At 45.1% G+C, this 20,229-nt stretch overlaps 1 protein-coding gene across 2 annotated transcripts in view; it reads right to left on the bottom strand.

Moving 5' to 3' along the window:
- LOC120032883 (netrin-1) overlaps window positions 1-19,163 on the bottom strand; it is an 86,894-nt gene extending 67,731 nt beyond the window's left edge. For both annotated transcript variants that reach the window (XM_038979108.1, XM_038979109.1), the window contains exons 1-2: window positions 18,894-19,163; window positions 17,544-18,609 (exon numbers count right to left, since the gene is read on the bottom strand). In XM_038979108.1, the coding sequence (XP_038835036.1) occupies window positions 17,544-18,558 (1,015 nt within the window). In that variant the 5' untranslated portion in view covers window positions 18,559-18,609; window positions 18,894-19,163. The remainder of the gene's footprint in view (window positions 1-17,543; window positions 18,610-18,893) is intronic.
- Window positions 19,164-20,229: the final 1,066 nt, after the last annotated feature.

The following is a 20,229-nucleotide window of genomic DNA, read 5'->3' as shown; positions in this document are numbered from 1 at the left end:
TACATTTCACGTGGGCTCTGCCGTACATTTCACGTGGGCTCTGCCGTACAGCTCACGTGGGCTCTGCCGTACAGCTCACGTGGGCTCTGCCGTACAGCTCACGTGGGCTCTGCCGTACAGCTCACGTGGGCTCTGCCGTACAGCTCACGTGGGCTCTGCGTTACATCTCACGTGGGCTCTGCCGTACAGCTCACGTGGGCTCTGCCGTACAGCTCACGTGGGCTCTGCCGTACATCTCACGTGGGCTCTGCCGTACATCTCACGTGGGCTCTGCCGTACATCTCACGTGGGCTCTGCCGTACATCTCACGTGGGCTCTGCCGTACATCTCACGTGGGCTCTGCCGTACATCTCACGTGGGCTCTGCCGTACATCTCACGTGGGCTCTGCCGTACATCTCACGTGGGCTCTGCCGTACATCTCACGTGGGCTCTGCCGTACTGCTCACGTGGGCTCTGCCGTACTGCTGACGTGGGCTCTGCCGTACATTTCACGTGGGCTCTGCCGTACATTTCACGTGGGCTCTGCCGTACAGCTCACGTGGGCTCTGCCGTACAGCTCACGTGGGCTCTGCCGTACAGCTCACGTGGGCTCTGCCGTACAGCTCACGTGGGCTCTGCCGTACAGCTCACGTGGGCTCTGCGTTACATCTCACGTGGGCTCTGCCGTACATCTCACGTGGGCTCTGCCGTACAGCTCACGTGGGCTTTGCCGTACAGCTCACGTGGGCTCTGCCGTACAGCTCACGTGGGCTCTGCCGTACATCTCACGTGGGCTCTGCCGTACATCTCACGTGGGCTCTGCCGTACATCTCACGTGGGCTCTGCCGTACAGCTCACGTGGGCTCTGCCGTAAATCTCACGTGGGCTCTGCCGTACATCTCACGTGGGCTCTGCCGTACAGCTCACGTGGGCTCTGCCGTACAGCTCACGTGGGCTCTGCCGTACAGCTCACGTGGGCTCTGCCGTACAGCTCACGTGGGCTCTGCCGTACAGCTCACGTGGGCTCTGCCGTACAGCTCACGTGGGCTCTGTAGTACATTTCACATGGGCTCTGCCGTACAGCTCACATGGGCTCTGCCGTACAGCTCACATGGGCTCTGCAGGAACAGCTCACATGGGCTCTGTAGTACATTTCACATGGGCTCTGTAGTACATTTCACATGGGCTCTGCCGTACAGCTCACATGGGCTCTGCCGTACAGCTCACATGGGCTCTGCCGTACAGCTCACATGGGCTCTGCCGTACAGCTCACATGGGCTCTGCCGTACAGCTCACATGGGCTCTGTAGTACATTTCACATGGGCTCTGTAGTACATTTCACATGGGCTCTGCCATACAGCTCACATGGGCTCTGTAGTACATTTCACATGGGCTCTGTAGTACATTTCATATGGGCTCTGTAGTACAGCTCACATGGGCTCTGTAGTACAGCAATGCCAGTGTTTCAACAACCTGGGACATGGAAAGTAGGCTATCGTGATTTATAGCCAATGAATTGGTTGTTAAGATACAGCTCTTTTGGAATAGTCTGCACATTGTTGCCATTCTTTGGGGTAAAGCGCAACATAATATCAAACCAAAGAGCATATAATGTACTATTTAATTGCTGTTTGATCATGCAGACGGTGTGTTCATTCTGTGGTCAGAGTGTCATTGATAAACAAAGAGTGATTCAGACTCGTGGGATTGGGTACTGAAACATTACACTGTCTAACGTGTGAATAACACATTGATGTCGTCTGGCGTTGGCTTTAATTGCTCCTAATCGTCTGTTGGCTGCCCAGTCTACCAAACCACCCAAACTTTCAATTAAATCTCTCTCCCTCCGTCTCTCCATCCCTCTTTCTCTCATCCCACCCCATCTCGCTCCAAAACCATATCTCTGAAACACCGCCCTCCATCAAGACAAGCTCTCTCTGTTTCATCCCCTGCTTGTTCTCTCTCTCTCTCTCTCATCCCTCCACACCTTCTCACTCGGTCTTTCCCTCGCTCGCTCACTCATCCCTCCCTCCCTCATCCCTCTCTCCATCTCGCCCCAAAACCACTGCTCTGAAACACCGCCCTACACCGAGACACATAGCTTTCACTACGGCATCAACGGCCCTCAATTAATTCATTAGCTGAACTCTCCCCGAGGGCCAGGGAATTGCTAGAAACAGCCCTCCTACAATACATCTCTGTACTGTAAACAGCTGTTGGCAGATGAGACGAGTGAGACAGGTACCGACAAGGACACATCCAAACAGCTAAACGCGCCTGTCTGGAGTGGGTTGTGTGTTCAGTGCCAAAGACGGGAGGTGTTGAGTGAAGAGATGTTGGGTGTGAATGGACAGTCTGAGTCAGGTAGACAGACAGCCTGAGGAGCACTGAGCACTGACACTCAAGTCAAATCGAGTTTGATTTGTCAAACGCACCGAATACAACTGGTGTAGACTTTACCCGGAAATGCTTGCTTACGAGCCCTTCCCAACAAGGTAGAGTTGAAAAATAAAATAGTAACACGTGGAATAAAATAAAGTACACAAGAATGGAGCTATATACAGGGAGTACCAGTACCAGATCACTGTGCAGAGGTACGAGGTATTTGAGGTAGATATGTACATGAAGGTAGGGTAAAGTGACTAGGCATCAGGATATGTAATGATAAGGTATTTCAGGTAGATATGTACATGAAGGCAGGGTAAAGTGACTAGGCATCCGGATAGATAATAATGAGGTAGATATGTACGTGAAGGCAGGGTAAAGTGACTAGGCATCAGGATAGATAATAATAAGGTATTTGGCCCCGTGTGGCTCAGTTGGTAGAGCATGGCGCTTGCAACGCCAGGGTTGTGGGTTCGATTCCCACGGGGGGCCAGTACAAAAAAAGTATGAATGTATGTACTTGTAATTCGCTCTGGATAAGAGCGTCTGCTAAATGACTTAAATGTAAATGTATTTGAGGTAGATATGTACATGAAGGCAGGGTAAAGTGACTAGACATCAGGATAGATAATAATAAGGTATTTCAGGTAGATATGTACATGAAGGCAGGGCAAAGTGACTAGACATCAGGATAGATAATAAGGTATTAGAGGTAGATATGTACATGAAGGCAGGGTAAAGTGACTAGACATCAGGATAGATAATAATAAGGTATTTGAGGTAGATATGTACATGAAGGCAGGGTAAAGTGACTAGACATCAGGATAGATAATAATAAGGTATTTGAGTAGACATGTACATGAAGGCAGGGTAAAGTGACTAGACATCAGGATAGATAATAATAAGGTATTTGAGGTAGATATGTACATGAAGGCAGGGTAAAGTGACTAGGCATCAGGATAGATACTAATAAGGTATTTCAGGTAGATATGTACATGAAGGCAGGGTAAAGTGACTAGACATCAGGATAGATAATAATAAGGTATTTGAGTAGACATGTACATGAAGGCAGGGTAAAGTGACTAGACATCAGGATAGATAATAATAAGGTATTTGAGGTAGATATGTACATGAAGGCAGGGTAAAGTGACTAGGCATCAGGATAGATAATAATAAGGTATTTGAGGTAGATATGTACATGAAGGCAGGGTAAAGTGACTAGACATCAGGATAGATAATAATAAGGTATTTGAGGTAGATATGTACATGAAGGCAGGGTAAAGTGACTAGGGCATCAGGATAGATAACAATAAGAGTAAAACAAAGAGCAGAGTGGCAGCGGCAAATGATGAGTGTGTGTGTGTGTGTGTGTGTGTGTGTGTGTGTGTGTGTGTGTGTGTGTGTGTGTGTGTGTGTCAATGAGTCTGTATGTGGTTTATATAATCTAGTGAGTGTGCGTAGGGTCAGTGCAAATAGTTTGAGTAACATTAGTTGACTATTTAGCATTCTGGCTATTTAGCAGTCTAATGATCAGGCCGTCCAGCGTAGTGCCGTCAGCAAATTTGATGATGGTGTTGGAGTCATGTGTGGCCACGCAGTCGTGTTTGAACAGGGAGTACAGGAGGGGACTAAGCACACACCCATGTGTTGAGGGTCAGCGTGGCGGTGGTGTTGTGCCGAGCCTCCCCGGCTCGTCAGGAAGTCCAGGACCCAGTTGCAGAGGGAGGGGTTCAGTCCCAGGGTCCCCAGCTTGGTGATGAGTTTTGAGGGGACTATGGTGTTGAACGCCGAGCTGTAGTCTAGGAACAGCATTCTCACATAGTTATTTTCCCTCTTGTCCAGGTGGGAGAAGGCAGTGTGACGTGCAATCGCGATTTCGTCATCTGCGGATCTGTTGGGGCGGTATGCGAATTGGACTGGGTCCAGGGTGTCTGGAATGATGGTGTTGATGTGTGTCATGACCAGCCTTTCAAAGCACTTCATAATTACAGATGTGAGGACCACAGGGCAATAGTCATTTAGGAAGGTTACCTTGGAGCTCTTGGGAACAAGGACAATGGTGGTCAGCTTGAAACATGTTGGGATTACAGACTGGGACTAGTATAGATTGAAAATGTCTGTGAAGACACTTGGCAGCTGGTCTGCGCATGCTTTGAGAATGCGCCCTGGTATCCCGTCTTGTGATTGTTAACCTGTTAAAAACGTTTTGCTCACATCAGCCACAGAGAGCGAGATCACACAGTCATCCGTAAAAACAGGGGCTTTCATGCAAGGCACAGTGTTACACTCCTCGAAGTGAAAATAAAAAACATTTAGCTAGTTTAGGAGTTCTGCGTCGCTGAGCAACTCATGGCTGGGTTTACCTTTGTAATCCATTATCACCTGCAAGCCCTGCCACATACGACGAGTGTCGCAGCTGGTGTATTAGGATTCCACCTTCCTCCTATATTGTCCTTTTGCATGTTTGATGTCTCGTCGGAGGTTGTAGCGGGCTTTCTTGTATGCGTCCATGTCCATGTCCCGTTCCTTGAAAGCAGTAGCTCTAGCCTTGAGCCCAGCGCAGATATTGCCTGTAATCCATGGTTTTTCGTTTGGATATGTTCTTATAGTCACTATGGGGACGACATCGTATATGCACTTATTGATGAAGCCAGTGACTGTTGTGGTAAACTCAATGCTATCGGATGAATCCTGAAACATATCCCGGTCTAGCAAACAGTCTTATAGCCTCGCGTCTGCTTCATCAGACCACTTTTGCATTGAGCATATCACTGTTACTTCCTGTTTGAGCTTTTGTTTGTAAACTAAAAGCAGGAGAATGGAGTCATGGTCAGATTTGCAGAAGGGAGGACGAGGGAGGGCCTTGTATGCATTTCTGTGGGTAGAATAAAAGTGGTCTAGAATTTAAGCGCCCCTAGAGGCGCAGGAGACGTGTTGGTAGAAGTGAGGTAGGACGGTTTTAAGTCTCCCCGTGTTAAAGTCTCCGACCCACCAAAAACGCTGCCTCTGGGTGAGCGGTTTCTTGTTTGTTTATGGCCCCATACAGTTCGTTGAGTGCCAGAGTAGTGTTGGCTTGGGGAGGGATGTAGACAGCCGTGACAATTACGTTTGAGAACTCTCTTGGTAGATAAAATAGTCTGCAGCTTACCATGAGGTATTCTATAGCAGGTGAACAAAAGCTCGAGATTTCCTTCACACTTGAACCAGCACAGCAGTTGTTATTTATGAAAAAACACACTCCACTTCCTTTCGACTTCTCCGAAGCCGCTGGACGAACCTGCCACTGCATAGAGAATCCACTGAGTACTACGTGCATAGCGTCATCATCCAGCCACGGTTCATTAAGACGTATAATACTGCAGCTTTTCAAATCTCTCTGATAAGAGACTCTCGAATTAAGCTCATCCACCTTATTATCGTGGCTGGACATTTGCCAATAGAACGGAGGGGAGCGCCGTTCGGTTTTCTCTTCCCCTCACTTTCACCAGGACTCCACCTCGTCTCCCTGCGTCTCCAGGCGTCTACGCCTGCAGCGTTTTGGTATGCCGTACTCACTTAGTGTTGAGTCACTCAACACTCTCAGGCCAATAGGGAGAGAGAAGAGAAGAAGAAACAGAAGAGAAGAGAAGGAAACAGAACAAAAACAGAAGAGAAGGCCTTGCTGGTTAACGCAAAATCCCGTCATCCTCCGACCCAATTAGCTCCAGCTGTTGTGAGAGTGCTGAATGCGAAAGCGTGGGAGTCTGCTTCACATTAAGATGGTGCTGTTTTAACGCACCCAAATGATCAAAGCGGAAACACGTGTCCCATGCCGACCAACCGCCAACCCGTTCTGGAGGCCGTGAGGTGATGACATCACACACGGTGATGGCGGACCATGCAATAAACCAGTGACAGTGGACGAACTTAAACCGATGAGTGGAAGCAAACACAGAGCCAAGGCGGTAATGCAATATTCTCCTTCTACACAACAATATGGCTTCCCACCAAACCACCTCTCTAAACAGGGTCAAGGTTCAGTCTCGAGGAGAGTCAAAGCAGAAACGTGTACTCAAGCGAGCTACACACACACACATACCATCAGTGGTATCTGGGTTGCATTATGCATTTAACCCTAACCCGCAAAACAAAACAAAAAGCCCCAAAATGCAGGCTTTGCCCGAGGACGCCTGAAATACCTCAAAAAGCTTTGACTGAATGCATTTTTGCCATTCTGTCAATCAAACACATCCCACAAGCCCTCAGTGTTATGGCGTGAGCGTTGCCGAAGGTTACGGAATGTATTGTAATAACAATGTCTTTCCACAAGAGATGGTATAGATTTCCCATACTGTAATCATAGTATGTGATGTAGAGATTGCCAGGAGCCTGTTTGCTGTTGGACATGGTATCAGTAGCCAATACCCTTCTCTCTTTCTTTCTCCCCTTCTCTCTCTTTAATGTACTGACTTTATTGTCCCTGTGGGGAAGATTTCGTTGTAGTACCATGTACATGTTTCAAATGGTGTTTTCAAGCACATAAACACACACACCCTCCCGCTCAAATGATTGTTTTCTGTGTTACCAGCCCCAGCATCTATTCTCCTCATTTGACATTCTTCTCCTTATATAAGGTGTTTCCATTTGAAAGACCCTGTCAAAATCTGTTATCTGGGTAAAGCTGGAATTCCGTCAAAGTGAAATTGCGTCTTGAACAGCCCTTTCACTTTACATCAACCTGCTCCAAACTCCCCTTTTAAAAGACGTCTGGCCAAAGTAGACTTTCATGATTTTCAGTTTGTCAAGATAACAATAGAATATAACTCTTAATTTGTCTAAATTTCACGAGGTTTCTTGAGTGAGTTATTGCAGTTCATATGAGCGCAGTCTTTGGGAAATTAACCAGAATTGTCTCTGTGTGGATCGTCAAAAACCGATAGTTCTTTATCTTATTGTCAAAGAAAGAGCAAGTACAGAGAGATCCAACACAGGGGGCTCTGACTAGCACAGATTGACCTGCTCGTGTGTTGACCTTACTGGGGGAAGATGGCCCAGGGGGGTCCCTGTCTTTGGGGATATTTTTACAATGTCTTTTTTTTGTATGTACAGTCCATGCATTCAAGGTCCTACAGTATGACCGTCCTGGACAGCTGTAAAATGTGGCCCTTACAATACAGTGAAGTATGGATCCTCTAAAGGTCCAAGAAACCATCAAGTTTCAATGTGTCCGTCTTTGCTACAAATGTAAAATGCCATTATGATCTTATTGTCAAAGTTATTGACGCGGTACAGTTAGCTACTGTACGGAATCCCTTACATGCTAAAAACAACTAAGTGCTGTCTCTCACAGCATCTTTCTGTGAGGAACACTGTCCTGGTAGACTGTTGTTATGAGATAATTGTCAAACAGATTTAATGGATTACTGTAACTCATCTGGGACTGATACTGAAACTGTCACAGACCACGGAATTAATTTTGTCTAAAGACTACGATGATCAAAAGAGATGCCTCAAACTCAAAGCAATCTGTATAAACCCCCTTTAGAATCTGTATCAACCCCCTTTACAATCTGTATCAACCCCCTTTAAAATCTATATAATTTGATGAAAATGCTACCAAAGTTCTATCAGCACATTGACTTTAGTACTCGTGCTGCTGAAACACTCGACCACTGCTACTCCAGCTTCCGGGATGTCTACAAGAACCTCCCCCGCCCTCCCTTCGGCAAATCAGAACATGACTCCATTTTGCTCATCCCTTCCTATAGGCAGAAACTCAAACAGGAAGTACCCGTGCTAAGGTCTATTCAACGCTGGTCTGACCAATCGGAATCCATGCTTCAAGATTGTTTTGATCATGCAGACATAGACATGTTCCAGGTAGCCTCTGAGAATAACATCAACGTATACACTGACACGGTGACTGAGTTCATCAGGAAGTGTATAGGGGATGTTGTTCCCACTGTGATGATTAAAACCTACCTAAATCAGATACCGTGGATAGATTGCAGCATTCGTTCAAAACTGAAAGTGCGAACCCCCACATTTAACCATGGCAAGGTGACTGGGAATATGGTTGAATACAAACAGTTTAGTTATTCCCTACGTAAGGCAATCAAACAGGCAAAACGTCAGTACAGAGACATAGTGGAGTTGCAATTCAACGGCTCAGACACGAGACGTATGTGGAAGGGTCTACAGACAATCACGGATTACAAAGGGAAAAGCAGCCATGTTGCGGACAACGACATCTTGCTCCCGGACAAGGTAAACACCTTCTTCGCCCGCTTTGAGGAGAACACAGTGCCAATGATGCGGCCCGCTCCCAAGGACTGTGGGCTCTAGTTCTCCGTGGCCGATGTGGGTAAGACATTTAAACGTGTTAACCCTCGCAAGGCTGCCGGCCCAGACGGCATCCCTAGCCACGTCCTCAGAGCATGCGCAGACCAGCTGGCTGGAGTGTTTACAGACATATTCAATCTCTCTCTATCCCAGTCTGCTGTCCCCACCTGCTTCAAGATGGCCACCATTGTTCCTGTACCCAAGAAGTAACTGAACTAAATGACTATCGCCCTGTAGCACTCACTTCTGTCATCATGAAGTGCTTTGAGAGGCTAGTTAAGGATCATATCACCTCCACCTTATCTGACACACTAGACCCACTTCAGTTTGCATACCGCCCCAATAGATCCACAGATGATGCAATTGCCATTGCACTCCACACTGCCCTATCCCATCTGGACAAGAGAAATACCTATGTAAGAATGCTGTTCATTGACTATAGCTCAGCCTTCAACACCATAGTACCCTCCAACCTCATCATCAAGCCCGGGGCCCTGGGTCTGAACCCCGCCCTGTGCAACTATGTCCTGGACTTCCTGACGGGCCACCCCCAGGTGGTGAAGGTAGGAAACAACACCTCCACTTCGCTGATCCTCAACACAGGGGCCCCACAAGGGTGCGTTCTCAGCCCCCTCCTGTACTCCCTGTTCACCCATGACTGTGTGGCCACGAGTGCCTCCAACTTAATCATCAAGTTTGCAGACGACACAACAGTTGTAGCGCTGATTACCAACAATGACGAGAGCCTACAGGGAGCAGGTGAGGGCTCTGGAGGAGTAGTGCCAGAAAAAGGACCTCTCCCTCAACATCATCAAAATGAAGGAGATGAATGTGGACTTCAGGAAACAGCAGAGAGAGCACACCCCTATACACATCATCGGGACCGCAGTGGAGAAGGTGAAAATCTTCAAGTTCCTCGACCTACACATCACCGACGATCTGAAATGGTCCACCCACACAGACAGTGTGGTGAAGAAGGCGCAACAGCTTCTCTTCAACCTCAGGAGGCTGAAGAAATTTGGCTTGTCACCTAAGACCCTCACAAAATTTTACAGATGCACAATTGAGAGAATCCTGTCAGGCTGTATCACCGCCTGGCACGGCAACTGCACAGCCCACAACCGCAAGGCTCTCCAGAGGGTGGTGCGGTTTGCCCAACGCATCACCGGGTACACACTGCCTGCCCTCCAGGACACCTACACCACCCGATGTCACAGGAAGGCCAAAAAGATCATCAAGGACATCAACCACCCGAGCCACGGCCTGTTCACACCACTACCATCCAGTAGACGAGGTCAGTACAGGTGCATCAAAGCTGGGACTGACAGACAGAAAAACAGGTGCTATCTCAAGGCCATCAGACTGTTAAATAGCCATCACTAGCCGGCTACCAGCCGGCATGGAATCACTGGTCACTTTAATAATGGAGAAATAGTCACTTTAATGTTTACATACTGTTTTACTCATTTCATATGTATATTCTCTATTCTACTGTATTTTAGTCAATCCCACTACGACATTGCTCGTTCTAACATGTCTATATTTCTTAACTCCATTCTTTTACTTTAGATTTGTGTGTATTGTTGTGAATTGTTAGATACTACTGCACTGTTGGAGCTAGGAACACAAGCATTTTGCTACACCCGCAATAACATCTGCTAAATATGTGCATGTGACCAATACAATTTGATTTGATATCAACCCCCTTTACAATCTATATCAACCCCCTTTACAGGAGAATTCAAAAACTAAACAAAAAGAGCACCCTTCATTTAGCCCCCCCCCCACTCCCCACGCACATTAACTCAGGCCACCACTGTAGCAGCATTTTGCACAGAGCCAGTAACGTCATATTTCAACACATTCTCCCACTAGTTACGCGTGGCGCCCAGCAGGGTTCAGATTAGTAGTGGATGGTATCACACTACTAGGTTTAAACCAGTACAGAAGGCCCTATACTGCAGCCCTGCCAGCCATCAGGTTGAATTTGCTGTGGCCCCGCTGCGATGGTCCTGGGCACCCCCTCTTTTCCCATCTCTGCCACCAATGCAACAGAATCCTTGGTGGCCCCTGGCCAGCACAGATGCAGGAGGGAGGTCTGGGCCTCCTCAGAAACCTAACATGTGGCGTCTCACTGTGGAGGAGGTTTTACGAATGACAGTTATCTGTTTGGCTGTCTGTTTTGGCTGACTGTTTTGGTTGTCTGCTTCTGTGGCTGGTTTCAGTGAGCCCAGAATCAAAGTTACGGTCGCAGTTATGTATCTGTGAGTTGGATTGGCTCTGTGGGTGTGTGGGTGTGACGTTGCAGGCACGCATGCCCGTATGTAAGTGCATGCATATGCTAAACTTAAACAGTGGCTGAGCAATTTGCAAGGCTGTATATAGCACAGTTAAGCAAAAGTAGGAGTCCTTAGAGTGCTTCCAACTCCATACTCTGAATAAACCATTATGCAATGGTTTAAAAAACAAGTCGTAAAACAGTGATAACACTTTGTAGGAAGGAGGTCCTCGTTGCGTGAGGGAGGTCATTCACCCCTTTGAACTACCGGCACTGGTGTCGGGATTCTTCAGGGGGGGAAGGGAGGGGAATACGCCACGGTGCAAAGTGCAAACTACTCGGACACTCTTTTCGCATCTCTGTTTCTCACTCCGTTTGTTTGCCAGGCGTTGTCGGGCAGGTGAGTGTCAGGATGGTCAATGCGTTTGGCGTTTGGCGGTCGCCCTTTGAAGATGAAGGATACGGCGGTTCATAAAGGATGGCGTTCCTTGGTGGCAGCTCAAACATTAACCAGACCACAGCTCGGTCATCATGCCTCATCATGGTATCATTGTTAATGAATATTCCTGTTGTGTTCAGCTGTAGGGGCTCCAACATGAAGTGAAAGGTGTGAAAGGACAACACTATACAGTATACTTTCTTATGAAGGGTTGCTTTGTTTATTTTATTAAATCTTATCTGCAGGAGACCATATGAATGTAAATACTCGTCTTACATTTTGACAATCTAACCGACATTCTCAAAATGATTGTCTTCATTGTAGTTCCCCGTTCTCCATTTCTAAACACTTGAATTAGTTATTTCAGGTGAGAACGTTTTAATTACTGACATATCATCATGTCAATGTTGATCTTTCTTCCTTCAATGGAACTAGGGAAGATTCTATCAAAAAGACATCTCAGCCAAACACTGTTTCCTCTAAGCAAGTGGTTAGAGCATTTAAGCTGAATTATCTGAAGGGGAGCCAAATCTCAATGTCAATCCACCACCACAGTCATCTTCCCCTGTCAATCAAACTGTTCAGAATAACACCTGGGAGCGTATTTATCTGACATAATCAGGCGAGACAACCAGCAGGTCTGCTCAAATCGGCCAAATGATGTTGCGGTTTCAGGCTGGATAAGTGAAGTTATCTACGGGGGAAAATGTGTTTCTCGGGGGGGATGAGGGGGATCCATGGAGATTTGGACGGGCTTGAAGCGATGTCTGTGCCAAGTCACTGATATGCTTTCTCTGTGCCAACTCAAAGTTCTAGAGCTGAGGGAAGGGCCCTCCCCTCCCCCGCCCGCCCCCTCCACCCACTCTATGAACAAGTAGAAAAACTACCGTGAAGTGGTTCTCAAGAAAGGATAAAGCCTGTTTCATCCAAAAAGTCTCTCCTGTCCCCAAAAGCCCCTGGATAGGTCACTCTCTCCTGTCACTTTGTCTTTCTGTTTCCATCTGTCTTCCTCTATAGCTTCGCTGTCTCTTTCTCTATATCTTTCCTCTCTCTCTCTCTCTCATTTATAGTCTTTATTGTAGTCTCCCTCAATCTCTTTACTTTTCTCTGTGCTGCAGTAGTATCCGTCCCTTCATTCTGCATGCCTCCAAGCATTCTTCTTAATCTCTCTGAATTATTCAAGACCCCTTTTCTCAACACTTTCAAGCTATGGAACCTGAAGCTAATAAAACAGGACAAACTCAGGCAGATAATGCAGTGGAACAGCATTGCATTTCATTTTCTGTATCTGAAAGACTTTCCTCCTAAAGTGATCGTCTTCCTCATCACGATTAGCTGAATTGGCGTCTCCTTCATTCTCCTTCAGATGCTGTAGTGTCACTCTGAGTTGATAGAGTTCTAAAGCAAGAGGAAGGGATTCTAGTTGATTCAATTGAGACACTTGTGTGCTTTCTTACAGGTAGCGGAGCCTCCTTGCTGACGCCGACCGAATTCGACATGATGAGACAGTCGTGATGAGAGAGTCTATCCATCCAGCCATGTCTGTCAGGCCGAGACTGGTCACACCTGAATTGATATTGAACCCACGATTCTTCCTCCTCCGTGCCTCCATTCCTAAATGCATTGCATTAGATTACAAAGACGGTCTCCCGCGTGGCCTGTGAGAATCAATATCCCAAATGGACCTGGAAGTGCATGAAGGTCCTTTAAGACTCAGACGGACTAATCAGCAAAGTGCACATCAAGGAGGGAAGACGACCTGCAACCTGTTTCAATGTGTTTTGTTTTCGTAAGACCAACTGCATTCAAATCACTCCACAAATGCAAAGCTATTTGTAGTGGAATGCCTAGGCCTTTATATAGATACGATAACCAATGTCCAGGTTCAGTCAAAGACAGCAAGTAGCAAGATTCAGGGACTTGGACAAAGATAATCATCCGGAGAGAGATCCTGACAGACTAATAGGCTGTACGCATTTCTTATTCTCAGCCATTGGCTCTTTGGACCATGATAAAAACAAGTGCCTATCATTATCTCTATAATAAAATAGAAGTACCTATCCCTATGTTGTGTTTCACACACCATAGAAAAAGATGCTGGTCTTGATGACGTTTCCTTTCCCCACCTGGCGCTTTCGTTCTCATTTACTCTGAATGTCCCCACTCCGTATCACTTTCGAATTCTACACCAGATAAACTCTGTAACTGAGAACATGTTATGACTGCAGAGGATCCAGAGAGAGTCTTTCAATTTACTGACTGACAAATGGTGCTGGAAGCTTTCAATATTTCAGCACATCCAACCAAGCAGCTCATAGCAAAGCTTATCGTATAGTACAGTACATCTCGTTCTGACATCACTTCTCTGTTACTGAAGCTTATAGTACACACAGTGTTCTGTCCTAGCCATATCTTTATGCTACAATTACTGATTGCAGTGGAGGCTGCTGAGGGGAGGACGGCTCATAATAATGGCTGGAATCGAGTTAATGGAATGGCATCAAACACATGGAAACAATGTATTTGATACCATTCGCTTTATTCTGCTCCAGCCATTCACACGAGCCCGTCCTCCACATTTAAGGTTCCACCAACCTCCTGTGACTAATTGCTTTTACAGGCGGTAACAGACAACAGCACTATGCCACACACTACTACCCCAACTCCACCTCACCCTCTCAGAAACCCAGAGAGGTGTCAGGCAGACTATTCTTCTCCCTGAGGCGGTGTTTGTTTTAGCAGAGGGTGTGCGACCACAGCACCCCTCCGCACCCCGCTCTGCACGCCTTGTCTGACGGAGCAGGCGGCCCGCAGCACAAACAGCCCAGAGGAATGTATTGCTACAGGGTGTGTGTGTGTGTGTGTGTGTGTGTGTGTGTGTGTGTGTGTGTGTGTGTGTGTGTGTGTGTGTGTGTGTGTGTGTGTGTGTGTGTGTGTGTGTGTGTGTGTGTGTGTGTGTGTGTGTGTGCTGACAGCATGATTGATACAATGAGTGATGCTCCTTTGTGGCCCCATGCGAGACACACCACACACACATGACACACACACACACACACACACATGCTGTTCCGGTAAAAATAAAGTGTCAAGGATACTGGGGATAGGGGGGAACAATTCATTCTTCATTCCTATAGCGGAGTGGTTGTGTCTAAACAAGTCTGTTTGCTTTTCCAGGATGGAAGCCCTGGCGACCCAAGGAGGGAGGCACAGCCTTCCTTTCCTCCTCACAGAAACCGCCACTGACAATCACTTATTCATTTGTATTCATTTGTCACTGTGTTTCACCTATTTGGTCAACTTAATTTAGTCATTGTCACTCTGTGTTTCTCATAGTTGGCCAACTAGTATAAATCTTGGATTTGACGGCAGGGCTTAGAAATGTAGCCTGTAATATGGTGGAATGCGGTCAGGATATTTTGAGTGATATGTAATCAGATTCAGAGCTCTCTTAATTGAGGTAACACCTCACAGTTTTATACACAACTGGGGTGACCTTCTCAAAAGTGTATTCGTAGCCAGTCACTAGAGTAAAAGTGTTGATGTTAATGTTAATCTGCCGCAGAGAACCACTCTGTGGGAATGGAAACAAACAGCAAACAAAACCCTTTTAAACACCGGCTACGTGTCAAAACAGTCGACATGTGCCATGGATGACTGTCAAACAACACAGCCCCACTTTCCCCCAACCACAGTGAAATAGAAATACCGAGACAAAGGGGAGTTTGAGTCAGTTAATTTTACTGTTGGGCCTCTCTGATGCAAACAATATGGGGTTGAATGAGGAGCCTCCTGTCACCATTCACTGTAGGGTGATAATTAATGTGTGCCATGAAATCGCAAATCCAATCTAGAGTGGGTAACAGTGAGAAATCAAGGTTTATCCCACCTTCATCATCATCATCATCTTTTCCATCAGCAATGTCTCTGGAGACACACAGGCCTATTTGTATCCACATTGCATGCCCTAAGAGATGCTCTTGCGTGCTCTGAGTCTTGAACTATTATTATAAATGTTGGGTATACAATGCCAATGAAATACTGCACATTTGCAGAGTTGATATAAAGTTCTGACATATACATTATGCAGCAATGCGGTTGATGAGGGAAACCACCCCTCACTAGGCCTAGCTCTCATCTTAACCTTGATAGCATGCTTGTATCGGGCAGTTACTTGGCTTATAAGAGGTGAGATATTTCACAAGGAATCCATTCTCTTCGCTTACATCAACAACCCATAATCACAACTTTTAACCGCACTCATCATGATAAAATCGTATACAATGTCAACAGTCAACACACAGCCAAGTCAATATCAGACTACAATTTTCCAATAATTAATGTTCCTTTATCTAAACCAGTAGCATTCACATTCTCACCAAGCTCATGCATGCTCCCTCTCTCTCCTCATCTAAGCATGAACACATACTATCTTTAAGTGGGTCTTAGGCATGTCTGGCAATAAAAGCAACTACCATTTCTTTGATTCTGCTGCGGCATTGTCTCCATCTCTATAGCAGCTGATTGAGCCTCGCTGTTGGAAACAGTGTGTTGAAAGCCACGATGTGATAACTTCCTCTGTGTGCTTTATTAGTCTTCATGGGGGCAGACGGGGAAGCATAAATCTAAATGGGCCGGTTCATTGAAGATCGGAGAAGATATGGATTCCAGTTACTTTTCTTCTTGTAGGCCTAAAGTGTTCACACGAATAAACTATGTCCGATGATATCGTTGAAGACCAGCACATAATAAAAAGCGAATCATATGAATACTAATAAGTAGCCTATTAATAATATTTAGAATGATTACAATAGTAATGATAACGCGTTATGGTTGTAATTAATAATGATTGCCTAATAATATCACATGTATTTGAGTATTAGGCTTAATAGGTGGTTTAACATTTTGCAGATTGTTTCCAAGGAAGGCAAATTCATATTGTAATGTTTTTTTTTTTAAATGGCAATTTCTTTTGATATAATAACAACAACAATAATAATAATCATAATAGTTTCGGGATGAAATAAAAAAAATATATATACTTTTTTAAATAATAGTTTTATGATACATAAATTAACGTAATTTAGACCTATAATTAACTTTGATTCAAACGATAATTAAACGGGCAGAGAAGTCTGTGTTCAATTACTGTGGTGGGGCAGTTTAAATGCTCTTTAAATAAATTACAGTGCGTCGCTTTATTGCAGGGATAAAGTTGGAGCTGTACATACATTTTCCCCATGAGAAACATTTCAACACGGTGAATGATTAGACATTGTGATTGGGCGGTCTTTCTGAAGTGGGTGGTTGTTATACACCTCCATTTGAGCTATAGCGGTAATGGGCTTTAAGGTTATCAAATTGAGAACTCATTGCATGTGACGCGCGACATAATTTCATTAAAAGAGTGCATTTTGTGGCGTGCCGAACAGTGGTTTGGGTTTATCCTTAATTCAGACCTCTATAACAACCGTACAGCCTTCTTTTTGATAGCCTACATTTTCATATCACATCAGTATCATGTTTTAATGAAGGAATGTACTATTAATTCAGCGTGGGCTGATCAGACTAAAATTGACATAGCCTAATAAAATGCTTACTATAAAAATTAATTTCGAGACAAAATAATAATAATAATTATTATTATTATAACATTTTAATACTAATACGGATTTTAAATTGTTTTCCAGAACTATATAAACTACAACAAAGGATAGGCAATTTGTCCTCGAGCCTTGGAGTTGGAAACCTAAATTACACAGGTCTTGTAAAACTTGTGTGTACTTATTGGTGCGTAATATGATGTGCTATAATCCCATTTTTAATTCATGACAATACAAATAACGCTTATAGTATTTCTTTCATCCAGAGAAAATAAGCCTATCTGAATCTTTGTTTTTCAACAGAACTGACAAATGCGCAGTGCCCACCTTAGCAATTAACTCAACCAACCAATACCGACATTACCAAACTTAAAAACAGCCAAATCTCCCATGACTGTACAAACAAGAGTCACCCAATAATACAATTTATGCCAAATGTATTTTCGCTTGTGATACAGGCATTGTGTGGAGAGGAAACTGCTGCAGTGCTTAAAGATAATTTGGATGGTTTTTGGAGAATATTATACTGTTTTGACTTACCGACACATTCGTTGGCTTCTCTAGCTGTTGCGCGTTGCCACGGCCGATCATAATGGAAAGGCTTGCACCTGTCGCACTCCGGTCCCGCGGTATTATGTTTGCACTCACAAACAAGGTTTCCATCCCTGTCTTTTACGCACCGCGAAGCGTGGCCATTGCATTTGCATCGACCGCCAACTTGCAGATCGGACACCGCATAGAAATAAGAGTCCCGGGCTAGCTCCGAGTCATCCTCGTTCTCATCACCGAAAGTGTGCAATCGGCTGAACGTCACCTTGATATCCGTGGCGGTGACCCAGTCCTGGAGCACCGGCGAGTTGTCGAAGTCGTGCGCCGACGGTCTGCCGTCCAGAGTGCTGAAGGCAATGAGACCGCCGGATAGAGGGTGCATGTCCGTGTGGGAGTCCGTGCATATCGCCTCTTGTTCGTTCTGTTTGGTAATGGTGGCCTTGCTCGGTTTGGTGTACATTTTCCTGCACTGGGCCGAATAGTATTGGAAAGGTACCCAAGATTTGCCGTAGTCCATAGACTTGAAGATAGCCATAGATTCGGGTCGAGGTGAGCAGAACTGCAGGCTTACGTAGGTGACTTCGAATTTCTTGCCCAGTGACAGTGTTATGGTGACGTTTTGGGGGTATTGGATGTAATTTTCCGATTGCCAACATGTGAGATTATGGGGGTTGTTGAGGTCCGTTAGATATGTCGGTGGGTGATACTTTTTGGGGTCCGAGGCATCGCAAGTATGGCAGTTCCTATTTCTCTCGTCGCCCTTCTCTGTTACCAAGCAGTACCTACCCGGGGTTTTACCACAGGTGCTGGAAGTGCGGACTTCCTTTCCGAAAGCGGAGTTCACAAAATCGGGAATGCATCTCCTCGGGTTACCGTTCTCGTCGTAGCAAGGGTCCGGGGGAGATGTTTGCGCGGCGAACATGCTCATCCCGTAGCCACCGAGCACCCCCTCTACCACAAAGGAAATGGTCACGACAGTGACCACGGTATCCAAAATCCTTAGCATTGTATTCCTTGTTCTTCAGTGTCTCGTGCGCTGAAAAACGCCAGCCGTTCCCTGAAAAGAGAGATAATAAATAAGACACTTTTGCAAGATGTCCAAAAGAGCATTACAGATGTAAATCTATGAATTAAAATAGAAAAGCAACACCTCAATAGATATTTGAATTTACCATGCATATAGATCGAATAACATTTTCATATAGATTACCATCACATGAATAGCCGACATAAAATATCATTTGAACCGTTATTAATATGAACACACTGTCAGAAGAAATGTATCGATTTATAACATTAGCCTTTCATAATGCACCTATTAAGTGAAATAAATGGGCTTACGAGGTTAAGAAATCTCCACATATGACACTATTCCTCGGAATAATAATTCAGATAGGCAGAAAAGTCATTCAAATATCTCGGTCGGGTGCCTGTCCTGTCACAAGCGCGATCTGTTGTGTTCTTGTTTGTTTTATTTGGATTCTCCGGGAGCAAAATATCTACACGCGTCTAGATGTAAGAGCCGCTACTCTCGCTCTGTCTGTTTCACTCCCTGTATGCCCGTCTTTCTCATTCACTCACTCACTCCCTTCCTCTATCCTTCTATCTCTGTCTGCCGCACTGACCGTAGAGAAAGTGAAGGACGATTGGAGCGTCTGCAGAGCTTGAGGTCATCTTGAGGAGTGACACTTCCGCGTAAAAAGAGTGAACAACGACATCCTCTGGTAGTTTATCGATAACAAGATAGATACGGCTAATTAAGTGCCAAGCGAAGGAACAACAAACTGATCAAGTTTACCTGATTATCACGTAGATTTTATCACGTAGATTATATCACGTAGATTACACAATCCAAGGCTTCCATATAGAATCGTTTTTATATTGCTAATCGAAATGGAAGCTTATTGAATATTGACTTTGTCACATTAGACTTTTATTAGGTTAAAAATATATGCTTTTTAATCGATTTATTATTAGTATTAGTAGTAGTACTATTATTATTGTTATTTCTGGGGTATTATGGTGCATTTGTATTTCATAATTTAGACTGTGAGGCAGTTAAGCGTTATTAAGCATATTTTACGCATGCCTAATGCTTTCCCCCCCCCCCCATTCAGTAAGCCTATCAGTTTTACAAAAATGTAAATAATCAAACCTTCATGGAAACGAAGTGCAAATAACGAAAAAGTTTGTCCTATTCTATAATATGATAAGGCTTCTGTGCATATTTTATTAACTGCTCAAGACCACTATAAAATATGACTTTTTCGATATTTCTGACTTCACAATTGGTTAAGAAAATAAATGCAGTGAATACTATGCATATTATATCTCTCGTAATGCTTCCACAGCCTTTTCACTGGGGATTACGGCTATAATACGCTATATATACAAAAGTATGTGGACACCCCTTGTAATGAGTGGATTTGGATATACCAGGTGTATACGATCGAGCACACAGCCATGCAATCTCCATAGTCAAACATTGGCAGTAGAATGGACTTACAGAAGAGCTCAGTGACTTTCAATGTGGTACTACCATAGGATGCCACCTTTCCCACAAGTCAGTTCCTCAAATGTCTGCCCTGTTAGAGCTGCCCCGTCATCTGTAAGTTCAGTTATTGTGAAGTGGAAACCTCTAGGAGTAACAACGGCTCAGCCGTGAAGTGGTAGGCCA

This window comes from Salvelinus namaycush, chromosome 39 (assembly GCF_016432855.1).
Source record: "Salvelinus namaycush isolate Seneca chromosome 39, SaNama_1.0, whole genome shotgun sequence".
Lineage (NCBI taxonomy): Eukaryota > Metazoa > Chordata > Actinopteri > Salmoniformes > Salmonidae > Salvelinus > Salvelinus namaycush.
This window is presented reverse-complemented; position numbering and strand designations above follow the sequence as displayed.